Genomic DNA, 19,285 nt, shown 5'->3' on the forward strand with positions numbered 1-19,285 from the left:
AGGGATTCAAAAACACCCCCCAAAAACCCCTCAATCTTTCCAGATACATTTTACATTAGATACACACACCAATCACTGGAATGCAGCCACCTCTCGAGTGAGGGCTGGCAACACTTTTGACAGCACACAACTGGTTTTGATAGGAAGATTATACCCTAAGTAGCTCAAACTGCAGGGAGAGGTGAGGGAAATTGCAGGAGGCAGAATGGAGCGAACCAAGTTTGGAACAAGTCTGGCCAAAGTACGAGAGCCACTTTTTTGGGGGGAAATGCTAGGACGATCACTTTTATGACTCACCTCTGAAGACCCAACCTGGCCTCCAGGCTCACACAGCACAGGAGGCTTAGCCCCCATTTTAAGAGGAGATCTCTGGATCCAAGATTATCAGAAGACATTTGGGGTTCTTCACCTTTTATGTACTCAAGTAGAAATAACCTTCAAGGGGCCTGATTTCCAGAGGGTGGGTCCAGCACTTTCCAGAAGCCAGGTCAAATTTAAGGCACATCCATTTGGGCACCGGGCACAGTGAGACATCCAGAATCACTAGATCAAAATCTTGACCAGAAGCCTGTCAGGTGTGGGAAGAGCTAGGTGTCAGCCCAGTCCTACCACAAGCCTACGATCAGTATCAGCATTCAGAGAGGGACAGGAGCTCCCCCTGAGATTCAGAGAGCCAGCCACACAAGATTTAAGATAAAGACATGGAGCATGAAGGAATGCAGGGGAGGCCAAAGGAGTTGCTCGGGTTCAGACCAGACCCATCCTGCACCAGGCTTTTCAACCGGTTGGGGCCACCATTTCCCAGGCAGTCACTTGACCAAGTGTCTGGCACGAAAGCTGGAGTGGGCGTCTCTGTTAGGTTCGTTTCCTCCTCTGCTGCCTGCGGGGTTCCTGCCCCCGTGAAGCCAGCGGCAGTCAGTGGGCAGCAGGGATGCAGTGCAGACCTGTTGCTGTGGTATCTGGCACACACCCCCCCCAAAATCACTCATCCTGCTACGAGTGATTCTTCTCCACTCACCACCTTAGTCCCCAGTTTCCATCCCGACCTTCCCCCCTGAGGGCCATGGAAAGGAAGGAGTTCCACCAGTCCTCCCAGCTTCCCCACCTGACTGGGTGCCTTGTTGGGTGGGAGCAGGGCGGGGACTAGCCCCCCGAGTTAAAAACTCATTAATGTGCAAAGAGCCGGGTCCTTTTGAATCCCGTTACAGGATGTTAGCATGCTGGAGGTCTCTTGACGTTCCCACAGCAACCACTGTGGGAGTTCCCAGATGCTAGGCAACCCTCCCATGACCCCAGCTGGCCTTTCCCCTCCAGCGACCCCTGCCACAATGTAAGCGCGCGCTATTGAATCCCAGGATGCTTTTCAACTGGGCCCCACCATTGAAATCCAGGGATTTAGGCCTAACGGCATCACCTTGCTTGGGGGATGGGGAGGGGAAAGATCCCTCCCTCCCCTCCACCCTGTTCAGAAAGGGCCTGCGGAAGCCAGGCAGGAAGCTGTTTCTAACGCTCCTGTCTGAGAAGGCCGGGGGCTGTTGTCTAGGGGCCTGATTTCCATCCCCGTTACCTCAGTGTAAATCCAGGGTGAACCCACTGACGGCAATGGATTTACTCTGCGTTTACCCAGCAGGGCTAACCAAGATCAGAACCCAGCCCTCGGACATCGACCCAGACTCCAAGGGCTAGATTTGTATCTTGGTTAGGCCTGTTAGGTTAACACAGATATTACGCTGCTCAAGACCTGGGACAGCACGACAGGTACTGAAACTGGCATGAGATCCCAGAGCAAAATGACATTCAGACAGTCTCTAAAACCATCGGCACCTGGGCTGAAGCTGCAGAGTATGTGCACATGCAAATTGGGCGTGCGCGTGCAAATTGGGCATCATTGCACACGCCGTCCCTCTTCGCATGGTGCGTGCCCATTTTGCACAACCAAGTGTGCAATCTGCGTGGCTAGTGGGTTCAGCTCAAGCACCACCCGTGTATAAAAAAAATAAGAACATCCACGGTTCAGTTAGACCAAACACAAGGATGGAAGGGCTGTGTTAATCCTCATGTGTCAGGGAATAAACCAACCATTAACTGCCTGAGGTCAGGAAGAGAGGCTTTGACTATGGGCAGGTTATTCCTTAACTGTCCATGATGGGGTTTTCTTGTACCTTCCTCTGAAGCAGCTCAAGTTAGCCGCTGCCAGAGAACGGGCACAAAACTAGACTGACCCCTGGTCTGACCTTGCCTGGCAAAACCTAGGTTTGAAAGAAACAAGAGCATGGAATAGTGGTTGCAGCATGGGGCTGGAGGGGTGGGGGAAAAGAATCAGTCACAGTTAAAGCTCCACAGGAGATATTACATCTGGTGGCAAGGAAGCCAAGCCATCGGTCTCTACCTGCACACACTGGGAAGGTGGCGCTGTGCACTCAAGTTAGTCAAGCCCAACAGGACACCCAAGCTGGTGGGACACACGTGTCATGTCACACTGGGCTGTCTGCAGAGACTGACCTGCACGGAGTGTGGTGCAAGGACTCTCGTGGGCCCCCAAATGGTTTTGGCACCTTCCCAGGCCCCAAAAGGTGTGCCCATCGGGACACGGGGTTCACCCCACCAAGCAAAGGCCCGTGCTGGAAATAACTGGACAGGTGTGGTCTCTAGCAGGGCCAAGGATAGGAGCTGCCCCTTTTATGGGAATGGCTGTTTCAGTTCTTTAGGGAGGCGTTCAGGCTGAGGACCCTGTCCAGCTTGGGCAAGTCCAATCTGCTGGCTTCTTACCCTGTCATAGCAGTTTCAATCAGAACAGCTCTTCTTCCCTTCCCCTCTTAAACCACAGCGTATAGCACTGCAGGTACAACATGGTAACTTGGGCCAAGAGCTCTGGTGAGAACAGGGCGATCACCTCCTGAGTGGGATCCCTCTGTAGCCCTTTGGGAGGCGTCTGCAGTCTGCAAAGGGTTAAGAAAGTCCCGAGAACGACAGACTAGTTTCCTAGCACAAAACTCGGGCAGGTAGCTCTCAAGATGTCCCCCGGCCTGGACCAACCCCCTTTCCTGCACTCAAATTCGGCAAACCCTCCCGGGACCAAGCGCCAGCTGCAGGTCGTGCAGCCACCTCACTCCTTTCATCTCTGTTTAAACAAGCTCTTCAGCTCTGCCCGTTGCGTGGAAACAGACACTCCGTCTTGTTCAAAAATGACGTGCACGCTCTCTCCAGTGCTGTTTGTTTCAGTCTAAACTCCTGTCAGATGCCTGACTTCTGACTCTCTCTGTTTATCTCTCTCTCCTTCTGTCACCTCATTACTCCACAGCCCAGCTCACGTTTCCCGGCCTTGTTTACTCTGAGCTCAGGAGACGGGCACTTGCTCAGCGCGGGAAGAGAGCGCGCGATATACTGGTGGCAACCGGAACGAACGCAACGAAAAGCTCAGGCCGGGGCCTGGTCCAAAATCCAGACCCACAGGCAGCCCAATTCTGGGGCTTGAACCCAGCTTGGCAAAAGAGGAACTTCCGCCCAGGATCCTCCCCGTGACCTCTCTCACCCCCCACGATCAGTCGGAAAGCCACACACCTTCTAGAGAGACAAAGAGATACAGTCTCATAGTGCGAGCACCGCACCAGAAGCCAGGAATTCCCAATTCTCGTCCCAGTTCTGACCTCTCTTCCTGCTGTGTGCAAGTCATTTCACCTCTATAAATGGAACAACCCCTTCCCTCCCTTCCAGAGGTTTATTTACGCCAGGCTTGCAAAACTAAGCGTTAATAAGGAACGCACATTGTGTTAGGCTGGGGACAATTTTGTCGGAACTCTCCAAGCATTTAAACCCTAGATGATTATGTGTCTGCAACCCCCTTTCAGGGATGGCATCAATCCAATGATTTCCTCCCCATAGACCTCAATGGCCTATAAACGATTTTTCTAAACTCTCCGTGGAATTCGCATAGTTAAAAAAAACAAAACCAAGACATTTCAGGAACTTCAGCACAAGCAGAGACATGAGAACCAGCAGACAGGAACAGCCCAGTGGTCCAGTATCCTGCTTTCGACAGGGGTAAATGCCAGAGGTGTCTGAGGAAAGTAGAAAACCTTCATAAAGCACCTAATTGTGCAAAACTCTATATATGGGGACATTTAATCCTGACCCCAGCTGGTGCTCAGCTTGTTCCCTGAAGCACAAAGATTGATGGGCCTTAGGAATGTCTATTCAAGCTACTGTCACTGCAGATGTCATTCATGTTTGGAAGCTCACCAAGTAAAACCTTGTGCCAGAGAGTTCCACAGGGTAATTACATCCAGCGTCAAAACATCATCATCCCGCTCTCCCTTGTTCCTGGGTTATATAAGGAGGAGCGGCGGGAATAGTTTGTGACTCCAAGCACATCCCCTATTGCCTCATCGCTCCCGACTAGCGACCCAGATGGGCGGTGGTGCCTGCAGGGCTGGGATACGAACACCATTGGAATGTCAGGATGGAGAGAATTTGCTAAGGCCAAGAAACCACAGCATCAGGGATAGGATTTAGGCTGACGAGGGCTAAAGGGATAGGTAGATTCTCCACCTCAGCCCACCAGCCAATTCTAAAGGAGCACTTTGTAATGCATTCAGTGATTCAGTGACCAGATGACCACAACGGCTGGAAAAGATTCGAAGAGAATTTTTAATCCACATCCCCAAATCGCCTCTCCGCTACACGGGTTGCTCTTCCCATTGCTGTGTCTGACAAAGATCTGAATTACCCTCCATTAGCACAGCGTCACTACGGGGTATCTTGATCATGGCATTCTTGATCTGGGGGTCGAGACCATCCCACCCAGCCCACGTTGCTAGGCACAAGGGCTGCCTGGGATGGGAACAGGGACCTAGGTACGGAAAAGGTTAAGAATCACCCATCTAGATACATTGACCTAGTCAGAGACCATGTCTGGTCTAGTGGATCGCAGGTTCTGTTCCCAGCTCTGGAAGGGGAGGGCTGCCATGAGTGCTGGCTTCCATTCCCCAATTCTGAGAGGGAAGGGCAGGCTAGTGACTAGAGAACTGGATTAGGCCTCCTTGCCACTGACTCATCACATGACCTTGGCCCAGTCACTTGCCCTCTTTCCCCTACCCCACACATGAAACAGGGATACCACCAGCACTTCCCTGCCTCCATGGGTGCGGTGCTGCAAGCCTTGCGTTCACTAACCTTTCTGACATGCTTTATGAGCCTCTGGTGCTCACACACAGCTCTCTCTGCGTGACCCCCAGCAGCCTGCATGCAGCACCCGGGGACGTGGGAAGGGAAGCGAGCGACCCGGTGCACGCGAGGGGGCGAGTGAGCATTCACGGGGGGGGGGGGGGGGGCAGCAGCGGACAGCAGGTGCGATAGGAATGCCAGGCACTAATGGGAATTAAACAGCCTTTACCCGGTCCCCAGCCAAAAGCCACCGGGGCTCTGGCAGAGTCACTTGCGCTTTCCGAGCACACAGCCCGCCATCCCCTTTGCCTTGTCCCAGCTGTGACTGAACAAACGGCTCCTATTTACCATAGCGAGGCGAGTCTGAAGCACACGCTGCCACTAAGTGAATTTCAGCGCCCTCTCTGCAGGGCACTGCGACGGCAACCGCACCCCCCCTTCCCCGTCGGGGAGGGGAGAGGACGAGCAGCATCTCGTTCGGCGGGGTGACTCGGAGAAGCATTACATGCATGATTACCCTTCAGATCAGGGGAACAGTGGCTTAACTGCGTGAGAAACGGCTGTTATTCAGGTAATGGATTTACAGCGCTCGCTACTGAAGTATCAGACACAGCAATTTTGTACAGCTTTCACGCTGGAATTTATGGCTCAGGGAGGCGATCTCCACACGAGGCTGGGATCATTGCCTTATTTAGTATCCAAGGAGGAAAATTTATGTTTTCTCAGAAGTTTGTTTTGAAAAGGTAACCTGCAGGCATGCATGCAATCCTCCCCGCCCCCCCCCCAGCCTAAACTACACATGCGCCCCCCCATACCACCCCTAGTTGCACTCAAGCACAGTGAGCGAGAGTTGTGCGTGTGAGCACACACACACAAACTACACAAGCATGGCTGCACGTGTGCACACATACTTGGCAGGCATGTGCATAGCTCGGTGTGCATGTATCCCTCAAGTTACACGTGTGTGCATACATGCAGAGATCAAGCTATATGTGCACCACTGCACCCCAGAACTCGGCATGGGCAAAAGGGCCTATGTACACGAGCACAGAGATGCACACAGAAATACATGCATGCACACACAGGTTGAGACGTATGCACACATAAGCTGACTGGCACACCAAGCCCAAGACTCATGCACACAAATGCATTTGCAGAAAGACATCTGTGCAACTACTGGCGTGCTCAGAGACAGATTCACAAAGGCAGGCCTACGCACACTCACCAGCGCACCCCTCCTTACAGGGCTGCGAGCCCCAAAGCATGGAAGAGAATGAGCAGACCTCGGTAATCTCCGAGAGTAAAGAGGAAAAGCCCATGGAGCAGAGAGAGAAGCAGCTACCTACATTATGCCCAGCGGGTTTTTGCAATCATTTTGAACTCACAGCCCTTTCCCTCCCGTGACATGTCACCACCACGCATTCAGCTTTTGACACCGTCTTACATTTATTCCATATGAAAGGATCCCAGAGCCACACGGACTATAGCAACACAGGGGTCACTCTGCCAGCACTGAAACGCAGCCATCTCTGAAGCAGAGCACATCACCCATTCCAACAGCGCACTGCAACACTAAAGAACAATCAGAAGTGCAGATCGCCATCTCCAGCTGAAACTGCAGGAGAACTGAGGGAGGTGGGGTGCAATTGGCCATGCCAGAATTTGGCCCGAGCATCGGAGCTAACATCCCAAAACTAAGGTGACGCATGTACCAGGGGGATCTTTAGGGGCCAGAAGGTGAGGTCCTTGTCTGAACTCCCCATCGACGAGCAGCATCGGCGTCCTTGGAGACTCATGCTCTTGGCTGAAAACGAGTGACAAGCTTGGCCCAGAGCAAGGCACGCACATTGAGGTGAGGTGCGATTTGCTGGATGGCAGAAGCTTACTGAAGTATTGAGAGCTGCAGCCCCGCCCCACCTGCCTTCTCTTTCATGCGGCGCCTAGGTCAGGTGGAGCGGATGCAGCTATCGTGTTCTCCCAGATGCCACCGCAGACAATGCTTGAGAGGGATCCAATTGAGTACCATCTTTCATATGAGGGTGCGCTCAAAGAATAGTTACCAATGGTTCGTTCTCCAACTGGGAGGAACCAAGTGGGGTCCCGCAGGGTCAGTCCTGGGCCCGGTACTATTCAGTATTTTCATTAGTGACCTGAATAACGGAACGGGGAGCATGTTACAAAATCTGCCGATGCTACCAAGCTGGGAGGGGTTGCAAGCACTTTGGAGGAGAGGATTAGAATTCAAAACCATCTTGACAAATTGGAGAACTCGTTTGAAAATCAACAAGACGAAGTTCAACAAAAGCTAAATGCAAAGTACTTCACTTAGGGAAAAAAAATCAAATGCACAATGGGGAGTAACTGGCTAGGTGGTCGCTCTTGTGAAAAGGATCTGGGGCAGATAGTGGCTCATAACTGAAATGAGTCCACGACGTGATGCAGTTGCAAAACAGACTAATATCATCCTGGGGTCTATTAACAGGAGTGCCGTAAGACATGGGAGGTAATTGACTCGCTCTACTCTGCAGTGGTGAGACCTCAGCTGGAGTCCTGTGTCCAATTTGGAGAGCCAGCATTTAGGAAAGATGTGAACAAATTGGAGACTCAAGAGGAGAACAGGTTTAGAAACCCTGGCCTCTGAGGAAAGGTTAAATAAAACTGGGCATGTTTAGTCTTGACAAAAAACAACTGGGGGGACCCAATAAGAGTTTTCAAATATGTTAAGGGCCATTATGAAGAGGACTGATCAATTGCTCTCCATGTCCATTGAAGGGTCGGGCAAGTAGCATTTTGCTTAATCTGCAGAAAAGGAGACGAAGTTAAAGTTTTTCCTGATATTTAACCTGTAAGGGTAGTGAAGCTCTGGAATAAGCATCCAAGGGAGGTTGTGGACTTCCCAACATTAGAAGTTTGTAAGAACAGGTTGGACAAACACGGGTCAGGAATGGTCCTGCTTCAGCGCAGGGGATTGGACTTGATGACCACTCGAGGTCCCTTCCAGCTCGACATTTCTAGGATTTCCAGTGCAGGTCTCCAGATGTCCCAAAAGCCCAAAGACTGGGGGATGCAAAAAAACCCAAAACCAAAAAAAAAAAAAAACCCAGGACAAAGGGAAAAGAGAGCAAGAGAGAGAGAGAGAGAGAGAGAAGAAAGAGGCTCTTTCCTACCTGCTGCTGCTGAAAATGCAGGAGTTCCACCGGGCTCATTTCCCCATTGGTTTCCCCGCCGCCTCCTTCCCTTCCTCCTCCTCCACCGCCGCCACCGCCTCCTCCGTCTGTCTGGTTGGTGAGGCTGCTGACCCCGTTCTGGCTGGAGGGAGTGGAGCGTATTGTCTCCGAGGCAGATTCAACCATCATGACTTGCTCGCAGGACCTGGGTGAGCAATGAGAAGCAGCAGCGTCCCTGAGCAGAGCGTTATTGGGGGTGCTGGATGGGGTTACCCCCAGGCTACGAGGGCCTGTGGGGAGAGCAGCCCCCCAATGCGTGTTGCCTGTACTTGCTACCCTGGCCTCACCAGGGCAGGGTTCCCCTTCCCTCCTTGCATCTGCCCTTTCTGCAGCCCCCAGTATTGGCACACGAGGCAGCTGGTTAGCAGGAGTTGTAGGACCATTTCCCTTGAGCAGTGAGCTCAAGGCGGGGCCACGCACCATTTCCTCCTCCAACACCCCACCATCCTGCCTGTCAAGATCCACCTGGGGCATCGTCTCACCACAACCCACCTCCAGCCACTCAGGTCTTCCCCACCCCACCAGGGCTCTCCTCACCCCAGCTCCACCCCCATTCCCGCCACTGACTTGGAGAAGTGCCCTTCTTTCCTCCTCTGAACCCCTCCCTAAAGCCCACTCCCCACCGCCCCCCAATGAACCATCGCTCCAGATGCCTGCCTGGTGGGTCATGCTCACATGCTCAGGGTCTGACTGATCACCAGATCTGGGACTGGGAAGGTCAGACTAGCAGGGACCTTGGGGTGTTTTTGCCTCTTCTCCAATGTGGGGAATGGCTCGCCTGCTGGGATCACCTACTCACTCCCTTCCATTGCAGGGGCCTGGGGCATTGGTGGCACCCTGGCCTCTCCTGTGCTCTGACAGAGGCACGTAGTCTAGTTAGACTAACACATTTCAGTCCTCAGGCACCTAGAGTCTTTGGGATCAGTAGGGGCCATGGGGGTGAAATTTGGTGTTCTGTGGTGCAGAGCAGGTCAGACTAGGTAATCTGGTGGCCCCTTTCTAGTCGTCAGCGCTATGAAATTATGAATCCTTCCTACCCCTGCCTCTCCTGCACTTGAACCATTATCCTGTGCTTTCTCTCACCTGCATTAACACCTGAACTGTGTGAGGCTGCGCCTTAACCTGCGAGCCTGTCTACACACAGAGATGCACTGCTTCAGTTACAGCTGTGATTTCAAACTGGTCCAAGAGGCCATGTGCGCAACCCTCTTCTGTTGATTTAAGAGAGTGATTTATTTCACTTAAAGTTCTAGTGGAGTAGAAATCAGTTTAACCTAAACCAAAATAAAGCCACCCTTAAACTGAAATACGCGTGGCTACAGAGGGGCTACAGATTTGCACACAGGCAGTCCCAACTCGTACATCTCCAGCACCATGAGCAGACTAGATTCTCTGTGTATTTATTGTGTTACAAACAGCAGGGCTGGTAAAAAAAACACAATTTCTGTCTGGTGGGAAATTCCAAGATTTTGACATTAAATGTATTTCATCCTGAATTGGGACAAAAAGTAGAAATCTTGGAATTTTTCACAAAAAAACAAAATAGTCCAAAGCAGTTTGTTTTTCATAAGGTCAAAAGGTTGCATTTGGACTTGATCATTTCAAATATCATATAAAACAGATGAAGCAGGACATTTTGATATTTTCCTGTTGAAAATGTTGACAAAAATGGAGACAGTCCAGCAAAAATGTTTCAATTCTCTCAAATGAGCGTTTTCAATGGAAAATAATGTTGCACTGGAAATATTTTCAACCAGCTCTTCTAACCAGAGAGATGGCGTCAAGTGCAGACACAAAGCAGAGCGTGTTAAGAACAAATCGCGCACAACCAAGTGCCAAGCCAACATGGGATGCATGATTCAAATTTGAGGAGCAGCAGTTCTTCAAAAAGATGCATCAGCCCCCAGAAGTGACCCTCCCCTCAGACTTCTCATCACCCCTCGCCCTTCAATATCACACACACAGCAGTGGTTTTTGGTGTTTTTCTTTAAGCCTCAACTCCTGGAGTCAGTTTATTACGTGAGAATCCCAGATTTTGGTGTATTTTTTTTTTTTAAGAAGTAAAATTTCTAACCCTTACAGTTGTGGAAAAAGGCTCGAGAACGTGACCCAAGTGCCCCCTAAAGGCTCAAAAACCTCCAAGATGAATAGAGAGAACCCCAAACTTATTCACTTTTTTATGATCTCCTGATTTTTGGAGGGCTGCAGTGCCGACTCAATGCTGGAGCCAGTCGGAGGAGGTGAGCAGCACCACCTCCCATAGAGCTTCCCTTTCTCACACTCCCGGCCCTTCCCATTTGCCCCCTCCCCTAACAACTCATGGGTAAATGCTCAGGGATGGGAAGGGGAGTCAAAATGGTTTCTCTTTCTTAGGGGCCATTACGTAGGGAGAACCTACCCATGAATCTTTCACTCCACAGAGGTAGGGAAGCTGGCGTGTGTCATCCTGGAGGGGCTGCAGAATAACTACTGTGGATAAGTCTATGAGAAGTATCTCCTCTAACTGAAAACCAGCCCCTCCACATGCCCCACTCACACATAGCAAGACGCTAAAGGGTTGGAGAGACTAAAAATATCCCAGCCCATAAATTTCCTCAGTTCCAGCAATGGCTTTTAATCACCACCATAGGAGATGCAACCTCCCCCACCCTCAGCTTTGTTTCACTGTCAAGGAAAGCAAGCCAACCAGCACCATGCAAAGCAGAACATGCTCCTGTCCACTGTGGATTGAAGAGGGTAGGGGGCAAGGACTCCAGGCTAAACCCAATGAGACGAGACACATCAGAACTGGCTCATGGAATGGTCTCAAAAGGTAATGGTCTACAGGGAACTATCACTGAATGAGTATATTTTTGGGAGGGTCCCGCAAGGACCAGTTCTTGGCCTGACACCATTTAAACATTTTTTCTAATGAGCTGGAAGAAAAACATAAAATCACTACTGATAAAGTTTGCAGTTGACACAAAAATTGGAGGAATGGTAAATAATGAAGATGACAGGTCAATGATGCAGAACGATCGGGAGCACTTGGTAAGCTGGGCTCCAGCAAACAATATGCGTTAAATATGGCTAAATGCAAATGTAGGCATCTAGGAACAAAGCATGCCATCCTTACACAATAGGAGACTCTACCCTGGGAAGCAGTGACTGAAAAAGATTTGAGGGTGGGTGGATAATCAGCTGGAAATGAGCTCCCAGGGTGAGGCTGTGGCCAAAATGGCTAATGCGATCCCAGGATGCATAAAATGAGTAGAGATGTTGTTTAACCTCTCTATTTGGAACTGGTGTGACCACCGCTGGAACACTGTGTCCAGTTCTAGTACCCACAATTCAAGAAGGATGTTGATACACTGGAGAGGGTTCAGAAAAGAGCCATGAGAAAGATTAAGGGATTAGAAAGCATGCCTTATACAGCTAGATTGAGCTACTTGAGTCTATTTAGCTTAACAAAGAGAAGGTTAAGGGATGACCTGATTGTAGTCCGGAAGTACCTACTTGGGGAACAAATATTTAATGATGGGCTCTTCACTCCAGCAGAGAAAGGTCTAACACGATCCAAGGGCTGAAAGCTAAAGCTAGACAAATTCAGAGTGGAAATAAGGTGCAAATTTTTAACTGAAAACAATTAACCATCAGAAAAATTTACCAAAAGGTTGTGGTGGAGTCTCCATCACTGACCATTTCTAAATCAAGACAGGATGTTTTTCCTAAAAGAAGATCTGCTCTAGGAATTATTGTGGGGCGGGTCTCTGTAGAGGTCGGAGAAGACCACCGTGGTCCCTTCTAGCCTTGCAATCTATGAACTTGTCCCTTGAATCTGTACAGAGACCATCAGCAAGAGCAGGGGGGGAAAGCGTTTACAAGCTCTGCAGGTTTGTTATTGGCAGAGCTTTGCCCTCTGAAGAGCGCCCTCCTCATCCAGTTTCAGCACCTGTCTCTTCCATGGTATGGTTTGCTTGTGCAGTGCAACCTCCCACCTGGCTCCAAGGTGGCCTGCACACTCTCCAGCAATCATGGGACTTTCTGGGGGAAAGGAAAAGGTTATACCTCTGCTCCCCCTGGGCACCTGCTAGGGCTCCTAGAAGTCTGTGCTCAATCATCCACAGGGCACCATGGTTTGGAGCAGTGCTGGGATGAGTGCTCAGAAGACAAGCTGCCTACACAATTGTGGGCAGTACTAAATACCTATGTGAGTACAACAAGTGGCTACTCCAACTCACGTTAAGTATAACAAGTACTGGCATGTCATCAGAGAAGGTGTGTGTGTGTGGATTTAGGAGCAGAGCTGGGCCCAAACAACCCCCACCCTTGGACCCAAACACATAAATGTTTAGAACAGAACTTAACAGCCTGCCCTTGGCCAGCCTGAATTATGGGGAAGTTCAGATCCGGATTGGAATAGAGCAGCCTGGATTCATTTGTGCTTGGGAGCTCCCGCCAGGAAGCGAAGAGATCGACAAACACTCCTTGTGAGATTTCCCATGCTTCTTGTTTGCAGTCGGCATCATCACCACTGGGACAGAATTTGAATTGCATTAGACAGACAGAATTCACTCGTAGATGGATTACAAACTTTTCGTTTTCTCTTCTACACCTTGGCAATGAGTGAGCTGTTGTGACAGAATCTTCCATCCCAGAAGACTTTATTTTGTCTAGCTAGAGGCTTCTCTATGGCCTTCATTATTGTAGCATCTGAACACCCTGCAATCATTAAGGGATTTTATCTTCACAGGGAGCCAAAGGAAGATTATTCCCATTTCACTGATGGGGAAACTGAAGCACAGAGGGATTAGGGGCCAGATGTTCTAAAGAGCTTAGCTCCCATTTAGGACACCAAAATAGGTGGCCAGATTTTCAGAAGAGCCCAGCACACCACATGCAGAGCTCTATTGAGAATCTGCCCAGAAGGGTCAAAACAGGATCCACTGATGCTGAGTGCTTCACGATCTAGTCTTCATTTAAAGGCTTAAAAGAGAGAGCCAAGCTCTTGAAAAACGGGGTGCATATAAACTTGCCCACGGTCACAGCAAGTCTGTGGCAGAGATGGAAAGTGAACTCAGAGTTCCTGAGTCCCAGTCCAGTGCCTTAACCACTAGCCCATGCTTCCTCTCTATCGCTTACATTTACACAGATGGGGAATATGAGAGTTCTGAAAAGTTACACATACTGGTTTCGAATAGATCGGATTAATAATCTTTATGCAATTGGGCTTTACCAGCAAGCGACTTGTTAGCTGTAATGGAGGGTTCTCTTTCAAAACCATGGGATGTGTGTTACAAGGCATTTGTATGAAATTGCCTCCCTTCAGAGATGTATCTGACGAAACAGCTACATGTCATCAAGTAAAAAATATATATATCCCTAACAGGCTGGCTGCACGCATTAAATCTGGACAGATGTACATAAGAAAGGCCCTACTGGGTCAGACCAATGGTCCATCTAGCCCAGTATCCTGACTTCCGACAGTGGCCAATGCCAGGTGCCCCAGAGGGAATGAATAGAACAGGGAATCATCAAGTGATCCATCCCCGGTCACCCATTTCTGACTTCTGGCAAACAGAGGCTAGGGACACCATCCTGGCTAATAGCTATTGACGGACCTCTATCCTCCATGAACTTTTCTAGTGGGGGGCGGGGGGTTAACCCTGTTATAGTCTTGGCCTTCACAACATCCTCTGGCAAGGAGTTCCACAGGTTGACTGTGCGTTGTGTGAAGAAATACTTCCTTTTGTTTGTATTAAACCTGCTACCTATTAAATTTCATTTGTCTCATTACAGAGCATGATGAACCTGCAACGGAACTTTCTATTCCATATGTATGTGGGGGCAGCAGTATGATCAAATCAGGGGACAGGATGCCAGGACTCCTGGGTTCTACTCCTCACCCTGTCTTAGGCAAGTCACTTCCCCGCTCTGTGTCTCAGTTTCACCTTCTGAGAAACTCGGATGACATTTATCATGCTTTGAGAATCGCGGATGAGAGGCTCCTATGTAAGAGCACAAGATTTGTAATGATCTGAGGACAGGTTTAAAGAGTGGCTGGACACGGAGCTGAGATGGGAGTTCCTGCTTGGTGGTATTATTGACAGGTGCATGCACGGAAGGTGCGTTCTATCAATATGCATGATTGACGAAGCTGGGGTTGGAGGCACCCATGGGAGCTGCTGTCGCAACATGTAGCTCTAAGATGCTGCAAGGTACAGTCTCGAAATTGATGAATTAAGCCCGATAATACTTTAGTCCAGCCACAAGTCAGTGGGCTTGAAGCAGTCATCGCAGGACACTATTCTCTGGCCTGTGCTAAGCAGTTGGAGTAGATGGTCATAATAGCCTTTTCTGGTTAGAAAGATCTATTAATCCAACCTACTGATACAGATGAGAAGCGGTTGAGCACAACGCTGGACTCCCCTCATCTGAAGGCATCATCTGGGATCCTGGACACTGACCCATCAAGCAGACTGGAAAGACGTGGTACCCTGATAGGAAAATTGTTTCTTTCGCTCCTTTGCGAGGAAGACAGAATGCAGCAGTTTTGCTTCATTCAAGCCAGCTCCTTTCCTCGCCAAGTGGAGAACTGAAATAGACACGGTGCTCGCCAGCTGACGATCAGAGAGATGGTCAACGAGCTCAAAACAGAAAAAGGAAAAAAAGGGACAAGGGGGGGGGAAAGCTGTTTGTCTTTTTTTCCCCTCCTATCCTTTTTCTTTTCTGTCTCTTTTCTTTCTGCAAGACAGAAAGACAAACCGCGAACAACATAATTGCTGAAATGTGGCGTGTAATAATAGCTATTCAGAAGCTGATCATTCATATTAAACAGGGTGAAGCAAGCTTCTCATTTGCATGTTTGAGATTATATGCATTTCAAAAGTCATTTCCGCAGGGTGTATGAATGACATTAATTCCCATGTGGAGTTGCCGGCTCCCTCCTGTAGTCCTCATACTATCAAAAACACACACTCGCGTGCACACACACGCACAAAGTGACATACTTGTAGCTACGGGAGAATTCAAGGTTAAAGGGATTACTGTATTTTATTTTTATTTAAAATATTGAGAGACACTTGCAGGGATGCGAGGGCACATGCGTGAGTTCGAGGAATGTTGCTCCAAGGACTGAGATGCTTGCTGAGAAGGGATCACAGACATTACCAGAAAGAGAGGCTATGTTTGCCTATGGACATTGTGGGCAAAAAACGTAGGCAGATCCAGTGTGCTGACTGCATTCAGCTCCCGAGCTTGTGCTCAGAGCTGTGTATTGATCTCAAAGCATCTTCCAAACAAATCAATCCATGCATCCACACTTTGGTAGGTAGAAGCATAGCTAATATACCTATATCGGAGATAGGGAGAGCAAGGTACAGAGCAATGAAGCGACTGGTCCCCATAAAAGTCTGGCCAGAAGCAAAGCCAGGAAAAAGAACGCAGGAGTCCTCACTCCAAGTCCTCCAGTCTACCAATCAGATCACACTCCTCCTTACACAGTCATGTAGAGAATAGAAAGGCACATGCTTTATAATCTGCTGTAACCACTGGCTCATGCTGCCTCTTCCCCCTCCATTGTGTCTCAGTTTTTCTTCCCCTGTATTTTTTCATTCAATTCACTTGCATTCTTCTAGCCTATATGGGTTCTTAACCCAGGCTCATCACTGTAGCCGTTGAGTGCCTTCCCAAGATGACAGCTATCGATGGCTCTTACGTGGTTCCTGTTACCATGGCATCTGAGCACCACACAGTCATGTATTTATTCTCACCACCCCCTTGTGCTATTACCCCATTCTAGAGAGGGGGAACTGAGGCACAAGTATTAAGTGGTTTAGGATAGTTTACAGCTGCGGCTGGCTCAGCTCTGCTAACTTGGGCTAAAAATATCAGTGTAGAGATTCGGGCTGGAGCCTGGGTGCTTTCTCCCACAGTCCCAAATCACTTCATTCCATTTCTGCCCTGCTTTAAGGGTTCAAGCCTGTAACAGCTGAGCATTCCAGCCAGAGCATGTTAAAGCCAGAGCTGGGCCAAATATTTCACTTGAAAATGTTTTTCCCTGAAAATGAGAATTTTCGTTTCTTTTGACAGTCTTCGGGTTTCTTTTTTAAAATGATGAGAACTTTTCAATTTTCAAAAAGCCAAAAAATTCCAGAACACAAAGTTTTCCCATTTCTTTCCATGTTCCCCGCCCACCCCGAGACTACTAACTATTTTCCAACCATCTCCAACATTAAGTATCTGAGAATTGTAGTTTCAATGGGAGAAGCAGAGAGAATCCCGGAGGTCTTTGTATGTCCAGAAGCCATAAGCTATCTTTGGGGCCATGAGATTTAAAGGACTCAGAGTTGGATTAGACTTTTATATGGATAACAAGAATATCCAGAGTTATAATAGGAAATGTTAAAAATAAATAAATAAAGAGTATTGGAGATTAAGTAAACTTTCCTGGCTTCAGGGCATAATTTCAAGTCTAGCTATTGAGAATTAGGAGGAAATCTTTCCCTATTGGTAGCTTATTGCATAAATATGGCATTTCTTGCCCCTTCCTCTGATAGCGGCTAGCATCAGATGCTTCAGAGATATGATACTGGACTAGATGGGCCACTGGCCTGGTCCAGTCTGGCAATCCCTCTGGTCAATAACACCACGCTGGTCAGTTTCACAATGAGTCTAGTAAATTTCACTTTTCTGTTCTCAATGCTAGTGGGAGACTGCTGTGTTGGTTTCCTAACACTGCCAGGGAAGGCTAAAATATTTTAAGCTGTATTTTAAAATATATAATAATAATGAAACTCTCTCTTCACAGTAAGGATTTGTAAAACCTTTAAAAAAATTAAACCGATGGTGTGTGTATTAACTGTTACAGCCTTGCTTTAAAATTATGAATCAAAAGCTATTCTGAATCTTGGCTCAGTTGGGGCTGGTGGATCCACGTATGATGCTGGAAGATTGAGAGAGAAAAAACAGTCTATCCCAACATGTACGGTCAGGCCCTGATTCTGCAAACACATGAACACATGTTCAACTTATGCACAAGCAAATGGACAAATTACGTGCAGGATCAGAGCCTAAGGCCTGGTCTACACTAGGGGACGGGGGATCAATCTAAGACATGCAACTTCAGCTACGAGAATAGCGTAGCTGAAGTCGACGTTATCTTAGATCGACTTAGAATCACTTACTTCGCATCCTTGCGGCACAGGATCGAGGGCGGCCGCTCCCCCGTCGACTCCGCTTCCGCCTCTCACCCCTGGTGGAGTTCCGGAGTCGAGGGCAGAGCGACCGGGGATCGATTTATCGCGTCTACACTAGACGCGATAAATTGATCCCCGATAGATCGATCACTACCCGCCGATTCGCCGGGTAGTGTAGACATGGCCTTAGTCTTTAACCTGGTTTAGCTTTCTCCCCTCATACATCTCTTATTGTTAAATATTTTGATTACAGCAGCACTGAAAGGGGCCAGTCAGGATCAGCGGCCCATCCTGACGGCTACTGTATGGACACACCGATATATGGGCCCTGCCTCAAGAAACTGCCTCAGGAGACAAGCCTCACAGAAAAAAAAACAAAAAACATGTCACCGATTACCATTTTCCTGCGGCCAGAATCAAAGTCATTTTGTTTAAGAATTGCCCTTCCATTTTCCTGTCTATTTTTGCCTGCTTTAGCGTGCACCTTTCATATGACAACAAAAAGAAAAGAGAAACAAGAGAGAATTAGTGAAAGGGCAAAGAGAGAGCCCTCTGTCTTTAGCAGTACCATATGGCTGAGAGAGTATTAATTACTGTTGCTTTTTAATTAACAATTGTTTAATCTGAGCAGTAACATTTGCCTTGACATCTTTTGACTTGCTGCTAACCTCTAAAGCACACGCGCCAGGCCAAGTCATCAATTAATTTTTATTGACATTTTCTTCCCCCAAACAGGCACAATACCAGGCTTTTCCAATTAACACCTCCACACTCTCTAATTAGCACGATTAACAGACTGATGGATGCCCAGAGTTTCTCTGGGAGAGTGAGCACAGATCAGCTCTTTTTGCTATCAGGACAGACCTCCTGCTGAGCACGCACATGCACAAAACACATCTCCTCTGCGATTTAAAGAGAGGCCACTTATAGGATGCACATATGTGCAGCGCTAGGCTCTTGAATACACATACACATCACCATCAAGCATTTATATGTATCTATACAGAGGAGGGAAGGATGGTACAGGACCCCTGGGTTTAATCCTCTTCTCTGCCACATATTTCTTGTATGACCTTGGGCAACTCACTTAGTCTCTCTGTCCCCCATCTGCAGAATGGGGATAACAGCACTGCCTTGCCTCACAGTGAGATTGGGAGGATGGAGAGAGGAAAGATTGTGAGGTGCTTGGTAAAATAAGTACCTATTTTAGCTTTTTTTCCCTCATCTACCTCCTGTTTTTATTACAGCGATTCTGAGAGAGCCTGTAACTTTGTAGAGCATTTTTCAGAGATTATTACTTTGATTACGGTATACAGGCCCCAACTGAGATCAGGGCCCCAGCGTGCTAGGCGCTGTACAGACACATAAGAGACAGCCCCTGCTCTGAAGATTTTACAAACCCAATTAGAACAAACACAGAATGGAAGACACACAAAGTTAAGGGCTCAGACGCACAAAATACAGACTCACATTACCTAGGGAATGAATCACACACAAAAGTGTTGATATTGTTAAGAACAGTGAGAGACAGGGCAGGAGCAGATTATCCAGGAGTGGAAGCCGGCAGGGTATTATTTACACAGGGGGGAGCGGAAACTGCACAGCAGCAATATTCCCCCCCACACACCCCGAAACTATGTAGTCTAAACTGCACAGAAACTTCAGGATGTGCCTGGGTCCTGGAACTGGGGGAGATCCAGGATCCAAGGCCAGTCACAT

General features: G+C 48.6%; 1 protein-coding gene across 3 annotated transcripts in view; it reads right to left on the reverse strand.

Annotated features, from left to right (window-relative positions):
• FOXP4 (forkhead box P4) overlaps positions 1-19,285 on the reverse strand; it is a 142,086-nt gene that overhangs the window by 90,162 nt on the left and 32,639 nt on the right. For 2 of the 3 annotated variants that reach the window (XM_084611193.1, XM_084611195.1), the window contains exon 2: positions 8,331-8,535. In XM_084611193.1, coding sequence (XP_084467319.1) covers positions 8,331-8,519 — 189 coding nt within the window. In that variant the 5' untranslated portion in view covers positions 8,520-8,535. Of the gene's footprint in view, positions 1-8,330; positions 8,536-9,473; positions 9,602-10,788; positions 10,909-19,285 lie in introns of those variants that run through there. The other variant, XM_084611194.1, reaches the window with a different exon arrangement.

Source organism: Lepidochelys olivacea, assembly GCF_965140295.1.
Source record: "Lepidochelys olivacea isolate rLepOli2 genome assembly, chromosome: 21".
NCBI lineage: Eukaryota > Metazoa > Chordata > Testudines > Cheloniidae > Lepidochelys > Lepidochelys olivacea.